Here is an 18,505-nt window from a genome sequence, read left to right as displayed (position 1 = left end):
GCCCGTAACTCTCCCCCTAACGAATTGTCTGCGACTGTCACCTTCTCCCCAAAACCTGCGCCGCGGAGGCGGCGGGCGGCCTGGCACGGTGGCGAGGGCAGTGCGCGGCGAGCGGCAGCGAGCAACGAAACTTACTGACTTCATTGAAACCAGAACGCAAGAGTTCGTTTTCCCCTGTCTTTGTCAATGTGGGCAACGGAGGATTCATTCAAAAGAAGATCTCCAACCTACTCACACTGCTAACGCCAAATGAACCGGCCTCTATAGAGCAACTGCTTTTTTTTCCTGTTTCAGGAAAAAAGAGCTTTGATTTTTCCAGCTGAAAAGGGTAAAGAAGAAAACAACACTTTCAATTCTAATGTAAGATTAATTATTCTGGGACTAATCTTTTCAAACATACAGAAATTATTTCAGTATGACTAACTACATTAAAGCCAAATTAATTCAGCTATAAAACACACATATTTTATGTGATCTGTTAAAAAAAAAAGCCAAAAAATGAGGAGCATAGACACAGCATTTTCTTTTAGCCCCTGTAACAAAACAATAGTATTTAACTAAAGAGTAAAGAGGTGTAAAGAATGCTGGAAAATAATACAATTTATCACCTAATACTACTCAAAGCCATGAACCTGTAAAAAAACCCATACTATTCCCTAGAAATATTTTTCATTTAACCTTGGATTCACGTGTAATTGTTGCTACACAATTCAGATAATTTAAACAAGGGGGAAAAAAAATCTACCTACTTAGACTTCTTTGCATTCCACAGCTCGACTGCACTCCAGGCTGTCCCATGCCCAGTTCCAACTATTTTCCCCACTTTAAGTTCCTTTTAGAAAGAAATGTTGAAAAGGTTGAAAACTATTTATTAGGCTTCCAAACATTTTGAAACACTTAATCTTTTAATAATTGACATTCTCATGTATAGCGAACAGATGTAATCCTCTCGGGGTCGCTCCTAAGAAAGGGCAGACCAAATACCATGCTCCTTGCTGCAGGCAGCCTTCATTACACAGAACTAATTTGTGCTGCATCATGTCAGACATGACCCACAACTTTCTCTCAATGCCTGCAAGCTCCTTTACAAAATTTTTGTAAGGGGTATGGCAACAAGTTAGAAAAAAGTTCATGGGCTTATTCAAAAAACTCTTTCTGATGTCCACCGACAGCAAAGATTCTATGCTCGCCATGGTAAAGAAGAATGGCTTCTGTAAAGAACAGAAGGAAACCTGCTAATACTTTACACATCCACACATTTTCTTCCGTAAATTGAACTCGGAACTAGTGTATTCATTTAAAACTGTTTAAAATCTCCCAAAGGACAAGTAAGCAATTTTATTCTCTAGTACCACGCAGCCTAAGTCAGATTTCTACTCCTGTGGATTTTATTCTTTACCCAGTGGGTCACGGCTATTTAATGGGTTAGTACGATGCATTTTATTATTCTTCATAGAGAATACTACAGTAGAGCAAGGTTAGAGGAAAGTCTTAGCCTTATTTGTGTATTACATAAAGATGTACAGACGCTCCATTTACGCTTGCATGTGGTAACATCCCAGGACTGCTAGATTAATTTAAAGATCAGGAGAAACAGCAGGTGGCAAAGGCAAAATTTGTCTCACTGGAGAAGACAGACGACAGAACACACACCTGGATACCATTTCAGAATCACGACGCTGCAGGCATAAGAAAGGTTTTTCACATTCTTCACACTGGTGTAAATACAACAAAAAATGGCATTTCAGTTAATCATCTGCGGTATTTCACTCATGAAGGTACAGCTCTTTACGCACACACAGATAGACATATCTCGGCCTGAGTGCGTACAGCTGTCCTAAACTTGACTCAGAGAGTGCTGCTCAAATTTCATTCCTGTGATGAATGGTTTGGAGGTTTCTTCCTGAATAAAACTATATTTCATGTAAACTCTGATTTTATTTTTTTCAACTAATACCGTATCATACTTTACTTTTTGGGAGGTTTGACGTGTATCCGGCTTTTAGCTGTTCTGTCTTGGTGACAATCACTAGGGGGTTTGGGGCTTTTTTTGTTTCCCTTTTTTTTACCTGACCATTATATGACTAAAGGAGAAATGTAGAAAGAAAAAATAAATAAAAAAAAAGAATGGAAAATTGATACATAACAATAATTTTAGATTAACTATTAACCCACTGCAGTCAATACAGAGAAGTTTTTCTGCTGACTACACACATACTCATGAAGTTTAATCCACTTCTATCAGAGTCAAGTAACATTGATTCCCAGTTCACTACTTGTGAAACTATTTACAAAAAATTTGAGACATTTTTCTAATTGTTTGGTATGCTTTTACGTATTGCTAAAATGCACCAAAAAAATCTTTTCCTGTACCAATTTTATTCTCAAATTTCTGTTAATTGATACTTTTAGGAACGTACACATTGTCACTGCTGGCACATTTATAAAACTTACTTCAAAGCTTAAAAAGCTGTACGCTGCTTTTGAATATCTGCTATTCAACAAGAAAATCTCCTTACACTATTATAGAAATAATTAAAAAAGTTCTTTTTCATGCAATTTCACTTAATGGTTATTGACAGGGAGAAAAATACACACAAGATCTTTCAAATCCACTACCAAAACCAATTGAGGGACGGCAACAAAAAGCATGTTTCAATGGCATTAAGCTTGTTAATGTTCTTATTTCCTAACATCTATTTATAATTCATGTTTTAGAAGACAGAATACATGCGGTCCCAGCTATAAAAAGACACTCCTCAGAATTCATATGAGCTGATTTATGCCCAGGAGCACATGAATATTACCTGCCTTGGTTTAGTAATACTCCTATATAACTGGCCAATTACTCTGCAGAAGCATCCGTTGTAGAAAACCAAAATACGCTTATTTTTAAAAGTACACATATGTGGCTCTGTTTTCTAGAAACAAAAATGCACCTGTATATGAAAACTGGTGTCCCTACCAAAATCAATTTAAAAAAGAATTGTTACTACTACATCCCACTCCCAAAAAGGGATTTGACAATCTTTGCAAATAGAGAACAAACACAATCGGTTTGTGTTTTCAGCCTGGAACTCTGACAACTTTCCTTTAACATTCAAATTTTCTTTCTGAATAAAGTATGAGGTGTGGTTAAAAACCAAAGCGATAGAACCTGAGCAATTTTTGAGCCGCTTGCTTTTCTGCTTTCTGTCACTGAAGGAATATGATCCATCTTTTCAATATTCCACAGTCTCAAAGTAGAATCCTGAAAAAAAGATCCAATTATTTTGAGGTATTTGCATATTGCAAAAGAGTGATTTACATCTTTTCCATAAGGATGAAATCTCATCTCATCAGATGAACCCTCTCAGTATGAGTGCTGAACTCTCTCACATTTAAATATCATGTCTTTGGAAGCAATCTCTAGCAATCTTAAATCTGCCTGCACATTTTAAAATAACCAAAAATAAACATACTTATAAAATTCTTTTAAAGATTTTCTATAACTACTTAAGGTAAATACTGATTACAACTTAGCACTTTTATGAACAACTTCACCATTGTTAAATTTCATCCAAAAAAAGCTGAAAACAAGGGATGAAATCTTCACATCCGTTTATAAGCTACCTCCTGAAACCACATCAGGAATTAGTGATTACCTTTGAGGCTGAAAGAATCCATTTCTTGTTTTTGCTAATCGCAACATCTGTTACCCAGTCCAAATGACCCTACAGTAAAGCAAAACTTAACTATTACACAAGGAAAAAACCTTTATTATTTTTATTATAGTAAAAGAAACATTTGTACCATAAATCCATTTTGAAATGCAGCGAGAAAAATTCTTATCTAGACTGCCTCATGTCCAGTCAAGAAAAAAAATGTCACTGTGAAGTCCATACTTTCCTCCATATACCTGAAATCAGTGGCTGTTAGGATCTCTGGCAACCAGACCACCGGCTGTAGCACTCAGAAGAATGACAGCTACGCAGTTACAGGTTTAAGCTCCATTTAAGCACAGGTCTTTTCTGTTTTTTTAAATAGTTTAATAAAGAATTGTAAAGAGAGATTTGACTTCTAATATTTATTACCTAAAAAAACCTTGTGGCTATTTATCACGTGATAACGGAGGGAAGAGCTGCAGGAAGAGACGGCAGCTTCCCCCCATTTTAAGGGAAGGAAGGCAATTCTGAGAGCCAAGTCAAGCAGCTGTATGGGATATCCTCCTTCTGACAACAGCAGCACAGCTGGTCTGAGGCTAACAGCACTGAGTTGGCGTGAAAACAGAAACAGGTTAAAATCTAAAATGAATTATATATTCCATCTAGGGAGGTTATTCAAACAGGAATGGTATTAACAGACAAAATTCCTAGAGTTTAGGAAGGCATGGTGTCATTTTGATAGACAAATGCCACACCTGAGAAACACAATAAAAAGATGAACATATATTTTTCCAGCACAGAGTAGTTGTCAAACATGCATACATGAAACGTGGGGTTTATAGCAGACTCTTTAAAATGTGTTTTTAAATTTAGTCATGAGCCCAGAATGTAACTACACCAAGACACGGATACTAAACTGGAATTCTCCATAGTTACAAAGATTTAAACAGATGCCTCCTTTTCTATGGGAAACTGAGTTACTTACAGTGATTGCTGTGAACGGGGAAATCTGCAGTAGCTGTATTATGTAACGGCCCCATGCCGGTGGAGAATGTACTGTTACTGCTCAAAAGGTTTAACCAGTACCGTTCCAATTCCGGAAGGCAGGTAAGCTTAATTTAAGGTAACGGGTGTGAGGCACAGGCTTATGAGCTCTCCTATATGAAGGCGCTACCTTGAACACAACAGCAGTCGAAAGCTATTTTTAAGCCCAAGGTTTTGAAGGAAAGTGGTCTTTTTTGAGATCTTCCAAGTGGGTTTGTTCATTAATGTTTTAACTAAGCCTTGAATAGCGTATGCAGTAAGTGAAAAAACAAAGTCCATTAAAATCGTATTTTCATAAGATAGGAAAGAGCCAAGGTTGCAAATCTGAACTCTGAGATTGCTTGACTTCTGTGAAATCGGGAGTTGCAAATGCATGCACATAGCTTTATGAATACTGCTAATCCTTTTCTTGACCCACATGTCTGATCATTAGTTCAAGTCTTGTGGATTGTTTCCACTAAAATAAGAAACAAATGAAAGGTATCGTAATAAAATATGGTATGTTTGCAAAAAATAAAGTCATGATGGCACAAAAAATGCCTAATGAGAGTTGAACTGGTTTTTTATTTTATGCAGGAATGAATTTCTGCATCAAATTTTGGGTAGTATTACCATGGATATGGAAGAAAAGAAGAGGGCTAGTTCTAAGCAGGGACAGCTGAATACTGAGTAGCCACCTCACTTACAGAATTGTTCATCCTAAAAAGTACTGTAACATGGTGGACCACTTCCCCGTCACTATAAGCAGTGATGTAAACTATGTAACCTGGGAACTGAGCTAAGCTTGACAGCCTCAACACCGATATTTACTTTTTTAATAATGCTTCCCTTTTAAATGTACTGTTTTCTGTGGACATAAGCGATCACGTAAACATGCAGATATGCAAGTGTGGCATTTCAAAATGAGTATGTGCACTAGCCAGGCCCTTGTTACTTGCTGGAAGAAACTCTGTCCTAAAATATAGGTACAAAACTCCATTCAATATAATCCTTAAATGAGTTGCATAAGAAGAGAAATGTAATAGCTTATTAACAACTGACTTGACAAAGGTAGTATCTCTGTAGCTAATTGTATAAGAATATACTGTTCTAGGAAATTAAATGGCATGAATCCAGGATATATTCCTGCCTGTATCTAAAAAGAAATGTGCGAGGGTATTTGTCAGATAATGAAACATACAATGCTTTTAAACCAGCAATACATTTTACACCTTCTCATCAAACTAGTGACCAAACGAGAGCTCGATACCTTTAAGCTTAGCTTTTTATAGCCTGCCTCTGTATCCCATAGAGCTATAGTTTTGTCATATCCACCAGACACAACAAGTGATGCTGAAATATAAAATCAGAATACTATTATTTTATCTTTGCTTTGTCATACAGACTGATAAAAGAGGCCCCTTCTAACAGTGAGTCAGACTTTATAAAAAAAAAAATATAATAAGGAGGGGAGGGGAGGGGAGGGGATGGGGGGGAAGGGAAGGGAAGGGAAGGGAAGGGAAGGGAAGGGAAGGGAAGGGAAGGGAAGGGAAGGGAAGGGAAGGGAAGGGAAGGGAAGGGAAGGGAAGGGAAGGGAAGGGAAGGGAAGGGAAGGGAAGGGAAGGGAAGGGAAGGGAAGGGAAGGGAAGGGAAGGGAAGGGAAGGGAAGGGAAGGGAAGGGAAGGGAAGGGAAGGGAAGGGAAGGGAAGGGAAGGGAAGGGAAGGGAAGGGAAGGGAAGGGAAGGGAAGGGAAGGGAAGGGAAGGGAAGGGAAGGGAAGGGAAGGGAAGGGAAGGGAAGGGAAGGGAAGGGAAGGGAAGGGAAGGGAAGGGAAGGGGAGAAAAGAGAGGTTTCAGTGCAGTAGCAGTTTGCAGCAACATTAATTTCATGTTGTGAGGGCACTCGGAGTTGTCTATGATCTAGTGAAAGTAATGAGACTAGGGCAGTAAGAAACAGCTCCCCACTACCCCTAGATATAGGTAAACTGGACAGTCTGTTTCTTCCTCCTATTCTCCTCCAATTTATCCAAGCATCAAGGAGACGGTCAAGTGCCAGGTGCCAGATTGTCTTGCTATAACTCATAAATATCATCTACTTTGAACATGGTAATCCATCATGGTGCTCCATCAGTATAGCTGAGAACAGCCATGCAGTTTTCCGTAAGTACATTACTAGCGCATGTTGTTTGGGCTGTGAAGTAACATTACTTTTGGGTGTACTAACAAAGACATACGCGTTTTCCTAATTATTACAGATCAGTACAGCATTTACTGAATATGTTTTTTCAATGAACTGTTAGGAGAATAACCGCAAGTGTTAAGTTAATCTTCTAATATCGTATTGTGCTTTTACTCCATTATGATTTTTTTATTTTATCTCTTGATGGGTATATCAATTAAGCAAGTGTTCCAGTTGCCTGGTTAAGACAGAACACAGACCATCAACTTCAATTTACGTATTTACATGGACATCATTTTCTCATAATTAAACATGTTATCTTGGAAATGATGAATTAATTACCTACACGATTGGAGTGGTTCATCTGAGATGTCCTATACATAGGTACTGAGATACATCATGCACTAATATTAAGATAACTCACCATCTTGGCTAAAAAGGCAGGAACTAACAGAACCCTCATGTCCTTGGCTCAAGGAAACGCGTTCATGACACTGAAATTCTCCCATCTTTATGTCCCATATTTTTAAGCTTTTGTCCCAGGATGCTGTGCACAAGTAAAGACCGTCAGAGGTAAAGCAGCAATCTGAGATAGCATTGCTGTGTCCCCTGAAACACAGACAAAAAACACAGGAAGAGAGAGCTTTTGTAAGCATTACAAAGAGCCTCCTGCTACGTTGAGCACCCTGTCTCCATCCAGTAAAGCATATTCCAAATTTTAACCATATGAATAGTTCTGTAATATTAGTCTCTGGAGCTGCTTACATCCTCACAGCCAGCAGGGCCTTAAACCCCATACTGGATTAGGTCATTTTGCAGGATTGAAGCCTAGCTGTTGAGTGACAAGTGACTAACTATTTTTTTTTGTTGAACGCAGCTTAACGAGAAATTGTTCAGCAGCTAAAACACGACCACATTTTACTAAAAGCAAGTTACCAAAAAAGCCACCAATTTTTCATTAAATAAATAACATGCATCTATCTCAGCATGTAAATTTCAAATCAAACGTTCAGAGGAAAAGATTAAACAATTCTATATGAAAGTCCAATTTTGGAAGCAGTGATACCCATGAGAAAAGAAGCCTGGACATTCCAGAACTGGGTGAGGAGTCCGGTGCTTCCTGAAATCTACAGTGGGGAAAGGATTACGAGCATCTCTTACAGGAAACAATGCTGTAATCACTGCAATTTAAAAGAAACATTACAATGTTCCAGACTGAATTTCCCATCCAAAGTAATTCCTAATCCCTCAAAGACAATTTTATTACAGTGTTTAAAGGCTGATTATTGTTTTAAGAATTCAAAGCTAAATCGGTTGAGTTTATTTAAAGCCATTGATATTTTTACCAGTTGATTTGACATCTCCATCATTGCATACTTCCTTCTTAAAATGATAACCATATCCTAAATGGACATAATGCTTTTACTGTATTACTGACTTCAGTGAGAAATGTAAGAGTTTAGCACGTGAAGGCTCAGGAGAGCATACTGAGAGAGGCTTCTGGCACTGGGCACGACCTTCTCCAAAAGCATGTAAGGAAAAATGATCTGGAAAAGACACCTCTGTACTCAGACAGTGGCCACAATTGGTTCAGGAGAAAATGAAAGTACAGATTGAGTTGTGGATCGCAGCATCTGTCCTGAATCCAGTCCTATTTCATACTTCCATTAACAATGTAGATAATGAGCTAGAGTACAGATATGAAATGAAGCCAAAGAGTCTGCAGTTGTACAAGGCAGAAGATTCAAATTCAAAATTATCTTCACAAATTATCAAGAAATTATCAAGAAAATAAAAGGGTTATAACAGTCTCTATAGGACAGAATGCGTCGTCACTGCGATTTGTAGTGGTCTTATAGTGTTTAATCAATTATCTGTGTGCTGCCTGATCAGGTCAATTTTGTCAAGTCTGACATTCTGTACTAACATAAATAATCAGCTGCACAGATAAGGGGTGGGAACAATGGACTACATCACAGTTCTGCAAAAAAAGGATGCAAGACATACTGACTCCTCTTCACCATCATGCTGTCAAAAGAGTAAATCTCATCCCAGGATGTGTGAACATCCACACACACATCCACAAAGAAGCATGTAATAATAATTTTTTTTTTTTTCCAGTTAGAGGGAATACTGTTTACATTATGGGGCCATATAATTCAAGAAAAACGTGGGCCAGTTAGAAAGATCTCAGAGATGAACACCAAGAATGATCAATAAAATAGGAAATAATAATTAAATATTAAATTAATAAGGATGGCTTAATTATACTGAAAAGATGACTCGACAGATAGAATAGAAGTTCTTGTATATATATAAAAACACAGAAGAAAACAAGGGAATAATCTGATCTCCATGTCTGCAGTGGATCTAAAGAGAAACCCGTGAGCTTAAGCTGCAGCCAAAACAGCCCACCCTAGGAAAACCTTCGTAATGATGAACACAGTGAGGCAACGGAACAGATTGTTTGGAAACCTGTGAGGTCTTCACTGGGGCTCACTAGGAGCAGAGCACACCATCCTGTTGTTGCCCTGAGGCCCATGGATTTCATGAAGGGCTAAAGTGATCTGGTTGCACTGCAAAGCCTAATTATTCAAAATATCCTGTAAGAACTCACGATTAATTATCAGTTCCCAACATCTAGATATATTTTCTCCTTTTCCTCTGTATTATTTTTGCTTCACTCCATAATGTTTTTAAAGACTTCACTATTCTAAATAATATTTTATCTCCTCATCATCAGTGATTACACATTTTTCCTAATTAGCAGAAATTAGAATGTGAAGTTTACACTGCAGTACCATATTGCATATGCTATCTTCTGCCTCTATATATACCCGAGAACCTGGAAGCTCTAAAAAAATAGCAGCAGAAATACTTACAATCATCAAAACACGATTTTTCAATTATTTACAGCAGGAAGCCTAAGTAGAGCATTTTATTCACGGTTTCTATATATGTCATTTGCTCGCATATTACTTTATTTCATTCAACAATTATTTTTCATTTTCCCTAGTACAAATCTTAGCATAAATTTCACTGGTAATTGTAAAAGATGCAAATAATGCCATGCATAATTAACTATAGTATTGTTCCTTACTCATTAATTGTAATTGAGGTGGATCGTGTTGTCATATCCCAGAGCTTTATGGTCTTATCGTATGATACTGAAGTCACTCTTTGGTTATCAGGGTGAAAACAACATCTTGTGATTGTACTTTTGTGATGACCTACACAAAAACCATCAAGTGAGACTATTAGTTATTCTGAATAACTACATCTGGATCTCAGAACGCAGGTCTGAAAGGCAGAACTACCCATAGCATCTATGCATCAATCCGTTTCCGAAACGCTGTCGTTTCCAAATTGCTGTTTCGCTGGCTAGGACACCTCCTCACCGACCTCTCCGCAAACGAGAGGCCTCACCGTTACTGCAGGCAGTAGGAAATACGAACCCGTGCCCTGGCGCTCAGCACACACAGTTCACGAAAATTCACGTGCTGCCCTGTAGTAACTTATTTCTCTGCTCCATTCCTGAAAATAAGCCTGGAAGCATGGCCCCATCATGCCAGTGACAGCCAACTGCTCAAACTCTGAGGCAGCACTGCAGCAGGTAACTGTACCTTAAGAATACAAATAGCTCCACTAAAATAATGTAAACGAAATATGTGCTGGTAGCATCACCTAACAGAGACGGTTCTGACGAAGCTATTTCAATCCATTTGCTGCACTTTTTATTTTTTAACGCAAATGATTTTACCACCAGACTTTGATTCACGGGAGCACGTTAACCATATGCTAATTTAACATTTGTAAGACTGCTCATATATTTAGAAGCTGATTCTGCAGGAATGGCAAACTCCCTGACCTGCAGCCCCCAGTGGAAGCCTCGTGGGACTGAGGTCTCACTGGTGCAATTGCCTTCAAAAGGAAAGCACGCTTCAAAAAAGAATCACTGTTGGTCTAATTTTGGCCCATTATCTCCTTTTTATAAACCTTTTCTGAAAAATACTGGGTTTAATGTCTTGCAGATAACTTTCTTTTGCCTTTCTCAAGTAAGGATATTTGAACTGAACCGAATTCATTAATTTTCTCATTTTTTCAGAAGAAATAAAAAAAAAATACGAGCTGCATAAACAAGATGTAAAACTGATCAGTCTTACCTTGGATACGTGACACTATTGTTGCACTTACTGCATCAAAAACATAGATGGTATTTTCTTTGTCTGAACCAGATACCACATATCTACCATCACAAGAAATATTACATGAAGTTACAATGCCTTCATGTTCTACTGTCCACTAAAGAGAAAATGAAAGGGTTTAGAAACATGCTTGAGGGTTAGAGAGTTTTACAGCAGACTTTCTATAATCTGTCAGCAGGTTCAGAAAGTTGGCTTTTGATATTACTTTGTTTTGGTGAAAGCTGATAGATGTCTTTATATCCAATTTTTCTATTTCTGCATTAGCAATAAACTTAAAATTAGACAAAGGCACCCTGTTCAAATCCTAAAATGTTAATTTAATCAATCTTAAATGTATCTTCTGAGACAGGTTGTTATTATTATCATACCTGTTCGTATCTGAAATAACTGAGACCTGCTCATCAAGAGACTTAGCCAAGATCAAGCAATTATCAGTACCAAAAGTAGGACAAAAGATCCGGCCTACCTGCCCTAACTATATTGTATTGGTCTAACAAAGAATGTTTTGTTCCTTATTTATCAATAACAAAGCAATAAACCTGAATTTTACAGTTGTACTGCCTGCAAGATGCATTCAAAAGGATACGTACAAGCATTTTTCCTGTTTCCATATCCCAAGCCTTGACAGTGTTATCATACGATGACGTCACCACTCTAAAAATGATGTGAATGAAAACAGCAATCAACGTTTTCACTTAAAAGAAGGTATTTAAAGAATATATGACAACATTTAATTCTGACAATGATCTGACATCCTCACAACCACTTATTGAAAGTAGATTTTTAGGGGCTACAGCAAAAAGTACTGCATAGCCTAGTTGAAAAAAGGATTATTTATATTTCAGATAGAAACTAATAATAAAAATGTATGTAATTTTCAGTGCAAGCAGTCAATTCAATTTCATTTTATCCGTAACAAGATATTTAATTATTTCTAAGGTTAGAATAATTTTACAGCCAATATGATGTCTTTTCTTTAATTAATGTGAAGTGTTCTTGTCAGTAGGGTTTTTCGGATTTTCAGTGGTTACGTTGCTGGGTAACCCTCTACCACAAACACTGCTCTGCACAAACACAAAGCCACATTAGGCAACAAAGCTATTCAGTAAGTTTACTAAAACTGGCGGGTTTCCATGAAATGGGAGGTCAAAATTTTTTCCCTCACATAGTTTTACTAAAATATTCCCAAATATCTACAGTAATATTTATATTGAATGTCACTGGATGTGACAAACATTTTTAGTACCATTGTGGCTTTTTATTCTGCTAAAGCTCATAAACTGTCGCTTTAATGCATTTTGCCTAAGAAACTCGATGCATTAACATCCTAACAACACAATTATATTATTAAAATCTTTTTATTTTCCCCATATGTGTATACTTCCTGCAACCAACACAATCTCTGCTCCTAAACAGAAACACGTAATGCAAAAGACCACAGGAAGTTTATGAACCGGCAGCATTTTTGATTGGAGGGTGGTTTCCAGGGCCATATACAACGGCATTTTCCTTGCTGTTTAGCAGTTTTCAAGAATATACAGAACTGCCGCAGACAGCGTAGCGTGTATGCTATTCAGTGATCAAAAACCTAATGTGTCAACTCTACAATCTGATAAAAATGTATTTAAACTATGATTTAATGATAATATGCCAGAAACAGTATCCCTGGAGGCCCTGCATGACCTACTTAACTGAATGTTAATGTATGCTGCAGTTGTTTTAATTATTGTGTCCACAGACTGACACTGGCTTATGATGTATTTCTTCTTTAACTGACAAGACAGGCTTAATGGACAGGCTATAGAATATTAATAAACAGTACAGACAGAAGAGAACTTTTATGAAGGTATAAATCTCACTGACAGGTGAACTCCCAAACCTTGGCTAATTCAATGTTGTTCTTTTATACAAGTGATGTATATTTATATACCCCTCTCGGAACATAGGTCAGAGACAGACTTACAGCACCATATAACTCAAGAACAGTATTAGACAAGTCCTTTGCCCTGAAGAAGACCATAATCTATAAGACTATTCCAACATGCAATTCAGACAATAGATTCCTTTTTAATTCAGCAGACACCGTATGCAAAACAAAAAATATTTAAGAGCTTCTGTACAAATTGTAGGTGAGAACAAGGTGAGACTTATGGTAGTTCATGTGGATGGAGGAGCCTGGCAGCAAACAGTCTGCTAGCAGAGTATGGACAGCATAAATGAAAGCGCAAGGATGGAAAGAAGTAGGAGGGGTGTATGGAGGAAGGCAGATGTAAGACAAAATTATTACAGAACGACTTACCGTGGAGCACAAAAGCCAAATAACTTTGATGTAGTACAAGTTAGGAAACCATACGAAAGACTGAAAAAGCAACCTATTTCTCCTAAATTCTGTACTAAGTGTTTCCACATGCACTGAAATTGAACCTTGGAATCACACAAACCATCACTTTTTTTTTAATAAATTAAGATAGAAAATGGTCACCTTCTGTCATCAGGAGTCAAGTTGCACTCAGAAATTGGGGCAGTGTGTTCTTCTTCAAAAACTTGAATAGGAAAATCTTTCTCAACATCCTTGAATAAATCCAAATGAGTTTGATTAGGAAGTGCTTTGCTAAATTGTAAAAAAAAATACAAAGCATCACAAAATAAGGAAAAACAAAACTTGTGAGATCAGCAAAGTTAGTCTTTAGTTACTCTTACAATCTCAGACTCTCTATTCCTTCTATTCATTTCAAGACTGACTTGAAAGAGAGTTCTTCATCTATTGCACCCAGGCTTCTACTTATCTCTTTCCCATCACAATAGTTTTCACCAGTAATTTCTTGAAAAGACTTCTCCTTAGACTCTCACATCCACGTTCATACTTAAATCCTGGAAAGTTTTTCTTCATAAACTAATATATGGCTTTCCATTTTCATACGCATAGCTAAAACTCATACTGTCAAGGCCTGCCACCCCTGGATCAATTACTGCAACATCATTTTCTTCACAAATGCATTCTCCCCTGCTTCTATCCATGTTCAATGCTCTTCCCTTCACAGTCCATATTACGTCATTCCCTCTGAGTTCCTTCATTGATCCCTCATTCGCAGCCACAAATACAAGCCTCTTGTCCTCAAATACAAAGCTCTTTGTGACTCACCCGACGTCATCTCCCTTCCACCCTACCTTTGATGCCAGCCTTTGTCACCCAGTTGTTACCTTTTCAAAATTTATGAGTTCCCCTTTGCTGTCCTTCACATTTTGAAGGAGTCACCTATAAATAACTGGAAATCTCTCTTGTAACACAAAATCCCACTTAAATGCCCATTTTGTGATTCCTACAACAGCAGATCATTGAAATGCTGAGATGGTGACTCACACTGCAGTACTGGTTCATTTATCATAGAACTATTTAGGTTGGAAAAGACCCTTAAGATCGTCCAGTCCAACCGTTAACCCAGCACTGCCAAGTCCACCACTAAACCATGTCCCTCAGCACCACGTCTGCCCATCTTTTAAATACCTCCAGGAATGGCGACGCCACCGCTGCCCTGGGCAGCCTATTCCAATGCTTGACAACCCTTTCCGTGAAGAAATTTTTCCTACTATCCATCCGAAACCTCCCCTGGTGCAACTTGAGGCCGTTCTATTTCTCCATCATCTTCTATCTACTTTTAAGTGATTTCAGCAAGGGACTATCTTTTTGTCACATGTATAACGTTCAAAGCATAGCAGAGTCCTATCCCATGAGTAAAGCCTTCAAGTTCTTTAGTAACACAAATAAAAATATGAATCATGTTTTACAAATGGATCACGGTGCCTGACTGTAAACATCAAAACAAAAAAAACCGCAGGGGGACTGCAGAGTAACTCACACATCAGAGTATCACAGGATCAGTCATCATGCCTTCATCTAGGTAAATAATCTTCTATTTCCATGATTAGCCCAACTATTTCAGTTAGATTTTTGTTTGCCTAAGTACCGAGAGGTTTCAGAATCAGTCTGGAAGCAGGCAACATAAATTCCATTCATGGTGTATGTGTTCTTTCATTTGTCTTCAATATGAGAATAAAATCTTGCATCCCTGACTACCCCCCCCCCTTTCTAACATCAGCTGGCAAGCCTCAGGCCTAGAGCTCTTCCTGACAAGGGCTTTCACTTGAAGGAGCTATCCTGCCTACTTGGTGGCTCTCGGTAACAGAAAAAAATGGAGTGAAATTAAATTTATTTTACACTTTTTCTCTTACTTTCTGAATGTGCAGCCTAACAACTGACAGTAGAATCATTAGGAATGCCTCTAAGACTGTCATTAGGAATGCCTCTAAGACTGAGGGGAAAAAAAAATCCAGATCAAAGTTTCCGTATGTTCTTCTTCTATTTTTCTGAGTCAAAAAAAGCCTTGCAGTCACAACTGCCCTTCTAGACTTTTCTAGTCTTTGTCTGCTGTGCGCCCTATTAATCTTTGTTTTCCAAAAGATGTGTGAACTGTCAGTGAGATACTGTCTGTTCTCAAGAGGGACTTCAAATGCTTCCTCAGTACACTCAATCATTTGCTATCTACTGTTTCAAAGGAAAAAAAAAAAAAAATAAAAGAGAACCCCAAAGTGAAATTGTCAGGGCAGGCCTAGCCCCGCGCGACCTAGTCCTCCGTGCTCTCCTGAATTCTAATTGCTTCAGCTGTTCCGGCAGAGGAGGAAATTAGGCTTGTCCAGACAAAATTAACCTTATCAAAATAAATGAACATAATCTTGACTATACATTGCTATCAGAAAGTTCCAAATACTCAGGCAAATACTTTCAGATAGATTCTGGAAAATAAGTATTGTTCAATAAGCGTTGAATGAATCTTTCTTACATAAAAATTATAAAGATAAAATTTCTCAGACAGATTAACCCTTCCACACTTCAGGCAAGTGGCAGATTATAGCCTTTCCAGCAAAAAGAACATTGATGGATCTACTGTGCTTATTAATGTGCAATTAATGGATTATCTTCTTATTTTCAGGTCTTGATTTCAGTTTACTTACATGTAAAAGAGCTGAATAACATTTCACAGAAGACACAAAAATACAAGTTCCAGGTCTGAGTTCAGACAAAGCGGGAACGTTTGGAACTGTCAATCTGGCAGTTATTAAACTGCAAATGTCATGACTAACATTCTGAGGTGCTTTTTTTTTTCTCCTATCTACAACATTTGCTTGAGATCTCCACATGTTTCTTTACTTTGGAACTGATCATGAAAAGATGGGAGTTTTTTCATTCTATACTTCCTGATTTCTTGGACCTAGCCATCTATCCAGAGCTCCTGGATAACATAATGGTGCTAACCTGAAAATTGGCTGGACTTCTTACACTGTTGGGCTTTTTGGCCTTTTCAGCACATTTGAAAAACGGTTTGGATTACAGCAGAAACCTAGTACTGCACTGGTAATTAGCCATCACTTTAGATCCCTTATAAAATTATTTCATCTGTACTCATATCATATCAAGGCGTTACTATAACTCATTACCAATTCTTGAATCAAGTCATGATTAATATATGCCAGATCTCAATGCCCGCAGTCTGTTTCGCACAGCTGCATTGTCATTTGCTTGCATGAAATCCAAGGGCTCACATAACTGTCTGTCCGCAGGCTACCTTTTAGACTAAATTTGGATTTGATCACCCAGAATCTGTACGCTTCCCCAGTTCAGGTCCCACCATTGCCCTCCCCAGAGTGGCTGGAATTTTAGGCAAGGCCCAGCTAACTACACAAAACTTGGAGGAGCAAGAAAATAAAGGGTGCAAGGCAAGATTTAAATAAAAGGAAAAAGCAAGCACCAAGTATGAAAACACCACGGCTGTGCTGATACCAACTGTGTGATCCCTAACTTCCACGTGCCCCCCCCAAACAGCCATAAACATAAACAAGTCAGAAAAAGGAACTTTCATGAGAAAAGAGAGTAAGCTTTGTGTATCAACTTACAGTTTTAAAATATTAACAAACTAGAGCTCTGATTCAGTGTATGCTACACGTGCTTACAAGGGTCACCCTTTAACATCAAAGAACATGTTCAAAGTACGAAACAGGAGTTTTACTATTCATCTATGACTGCAATAGCATCTACAGCTGCTATTTTTAAACTTCAGTAAAATATCTTCAGAAGGCTCCTTGATGATTCAGTCAATCGCCGTGCCTGTAAAACATTCCTTGTTTGATTTCAGCTCTAAGAATTTTTTTAATTTGATGTTGTTGCGTTCGTAACATACCCAGAGCTTCACTGTTCTATCATAAGAGCATGAAAGTATTTTTCTGTCTTCAAAGCAAAACTGGCAGGAGCTCACAGTGTCGCTGTGTCCTCTCAGAATTTTAAAACAGATCTGTAAAAGAACAGAGCAAAGGTTAGGAATATTTTTCCCTCAAATTATTTTTGGCGGCTTTGTCCACGAGGGGGAGTATGAAAGCAAGGGCTGGAGGAGAATAACAATTTCAAGTTCCCGTTGTGTGGGAAGAGTCGACCCCCTCTGCCTGGCGCCAGACAGGTCAGGCGCGGGGGCACCGGACTGGGCCCAGAAAGGAAGGTCGACGGGTGTGAATTTTATTTTTATTTTTCTAGAGGGGAAAGAAGTTTGGGTTTGTTCCCCAATTCTTCTTCCTGTCATGAAAAGCACTATTTATCTTTAAATCTCATTAAGTCTCTCTCCAGTCCTTCAAACGCGCATTTCCTCGACTCTGGCCCATCACAGGGCAGCACATAACCTCACAGACCGCACGTTTTAGCCAAGACCGTTACAAATTTTGTCAAAGGTGTTTTGAAAAGGCTTTTCCCCAGTCATTTGGGAGTCTCCTCAGGACGGCCCATGGGGCACGCGGCCGTGTAAGCAGAGCCAACAAAACCAGCTGCCGGCAGCATTCGCCGCTGAAGAGCCAGAGCGGTGTTACACCCTCGGTTCTCAGCAGCCCCGGCCCTCCCCGCCCGCCGAGGCCGGGCCCTCCCTGCGCCCCTGCACCGGGGATGGCTCCGGCGGCGGCCGCGGGGCCCAGGGCCGCGCTGCGCCGCTCCCCGCCGCCATGGGCCGCGCGCGCTCCCTCAGGCGCCGCCGCGGGCGCGGGTTCGATGCCGCGGCGGGGCCCAACGTGTTGTTTCTCCTTCCCCCACTCACGTCTCCGCCGCGACTGCGGCTCTAAACCCGCGCGAGGGCTGTCACGGCGCCGCGGACACTGCACAGGGCACCTGCTCAGAGCACCGCCCGCCACCGCAGCGAGCGCCGGTCGGCCGGAGGCGCTCGCGCGCAACCGGGAGCGGGAACGCTCCTTCGGTCCCCGCGCCCCCAAAGGGCGTTGCGTGCGGGGCTGCAGCAGCCGGACCGCGCAGAAGGCGGCTCAGCGTCACGGCGTGGTTTGTATTAACATGATTCTATAAGAGAACGATTGGTTTTTAAACGTACTGCACGAAACGAAAAGTGGTATAAACAGTTTTCACTGTAACTAC

The 18,505-nt window shown here is 39.2% G+C and overlaps 1 protein-coding gene across 1 annotated transcript; it reads right to left on the bottom strand.

Moving 5' to 3' along the window:
- Positions 1-1,567: 1,567 nt before the first annotated feature.
- On the bottom strand, positions 1,568-17,735 carry WDR88 (WD repeat domain 88; the record flags this gene model as incomplete). The annotated part of the gene is made up of 11 exons (XM_082489617.1): positions 1,568-1,715; positions 3,158-3,250; positions 3,645-3,713; positions 5,938-6,020; positions 7,269-7,453; positions 9,945-10,074; positions 11,008-11,146; positions 11,640-11,703; positions 13,532-13,620; positions 17,283-17,393; positions 17,730-17,735. The coding sequence occupies 11 exons, from the start codon at positions 17,733-17,735 to the stop codon at positions 1,578-1,580; spliced, it is 1,107 nt and encodes a 368-aa protein (XP_082345743.1). The 3' UTR covers positions 1,568-1,577.
- Positions 17,736-18,505: the final 770 nt, after the last annotated feature.

This window comes from Vanellus vanellus (genome assembly GCF_965231255.1).
Source record: "Vanellus vanellus genome assembly, chromosome: 12".
Taxonomy (NCBI): domain Eukaryota; kingdom Metazoa; phylum Chordata; class Aves; order Charadriiformes; family Charadriidae; genus Vanellus; species Vanellus vanellus.
This window is presented reverse-complemented; position numbering and strand designations above follow the sequence as displayed.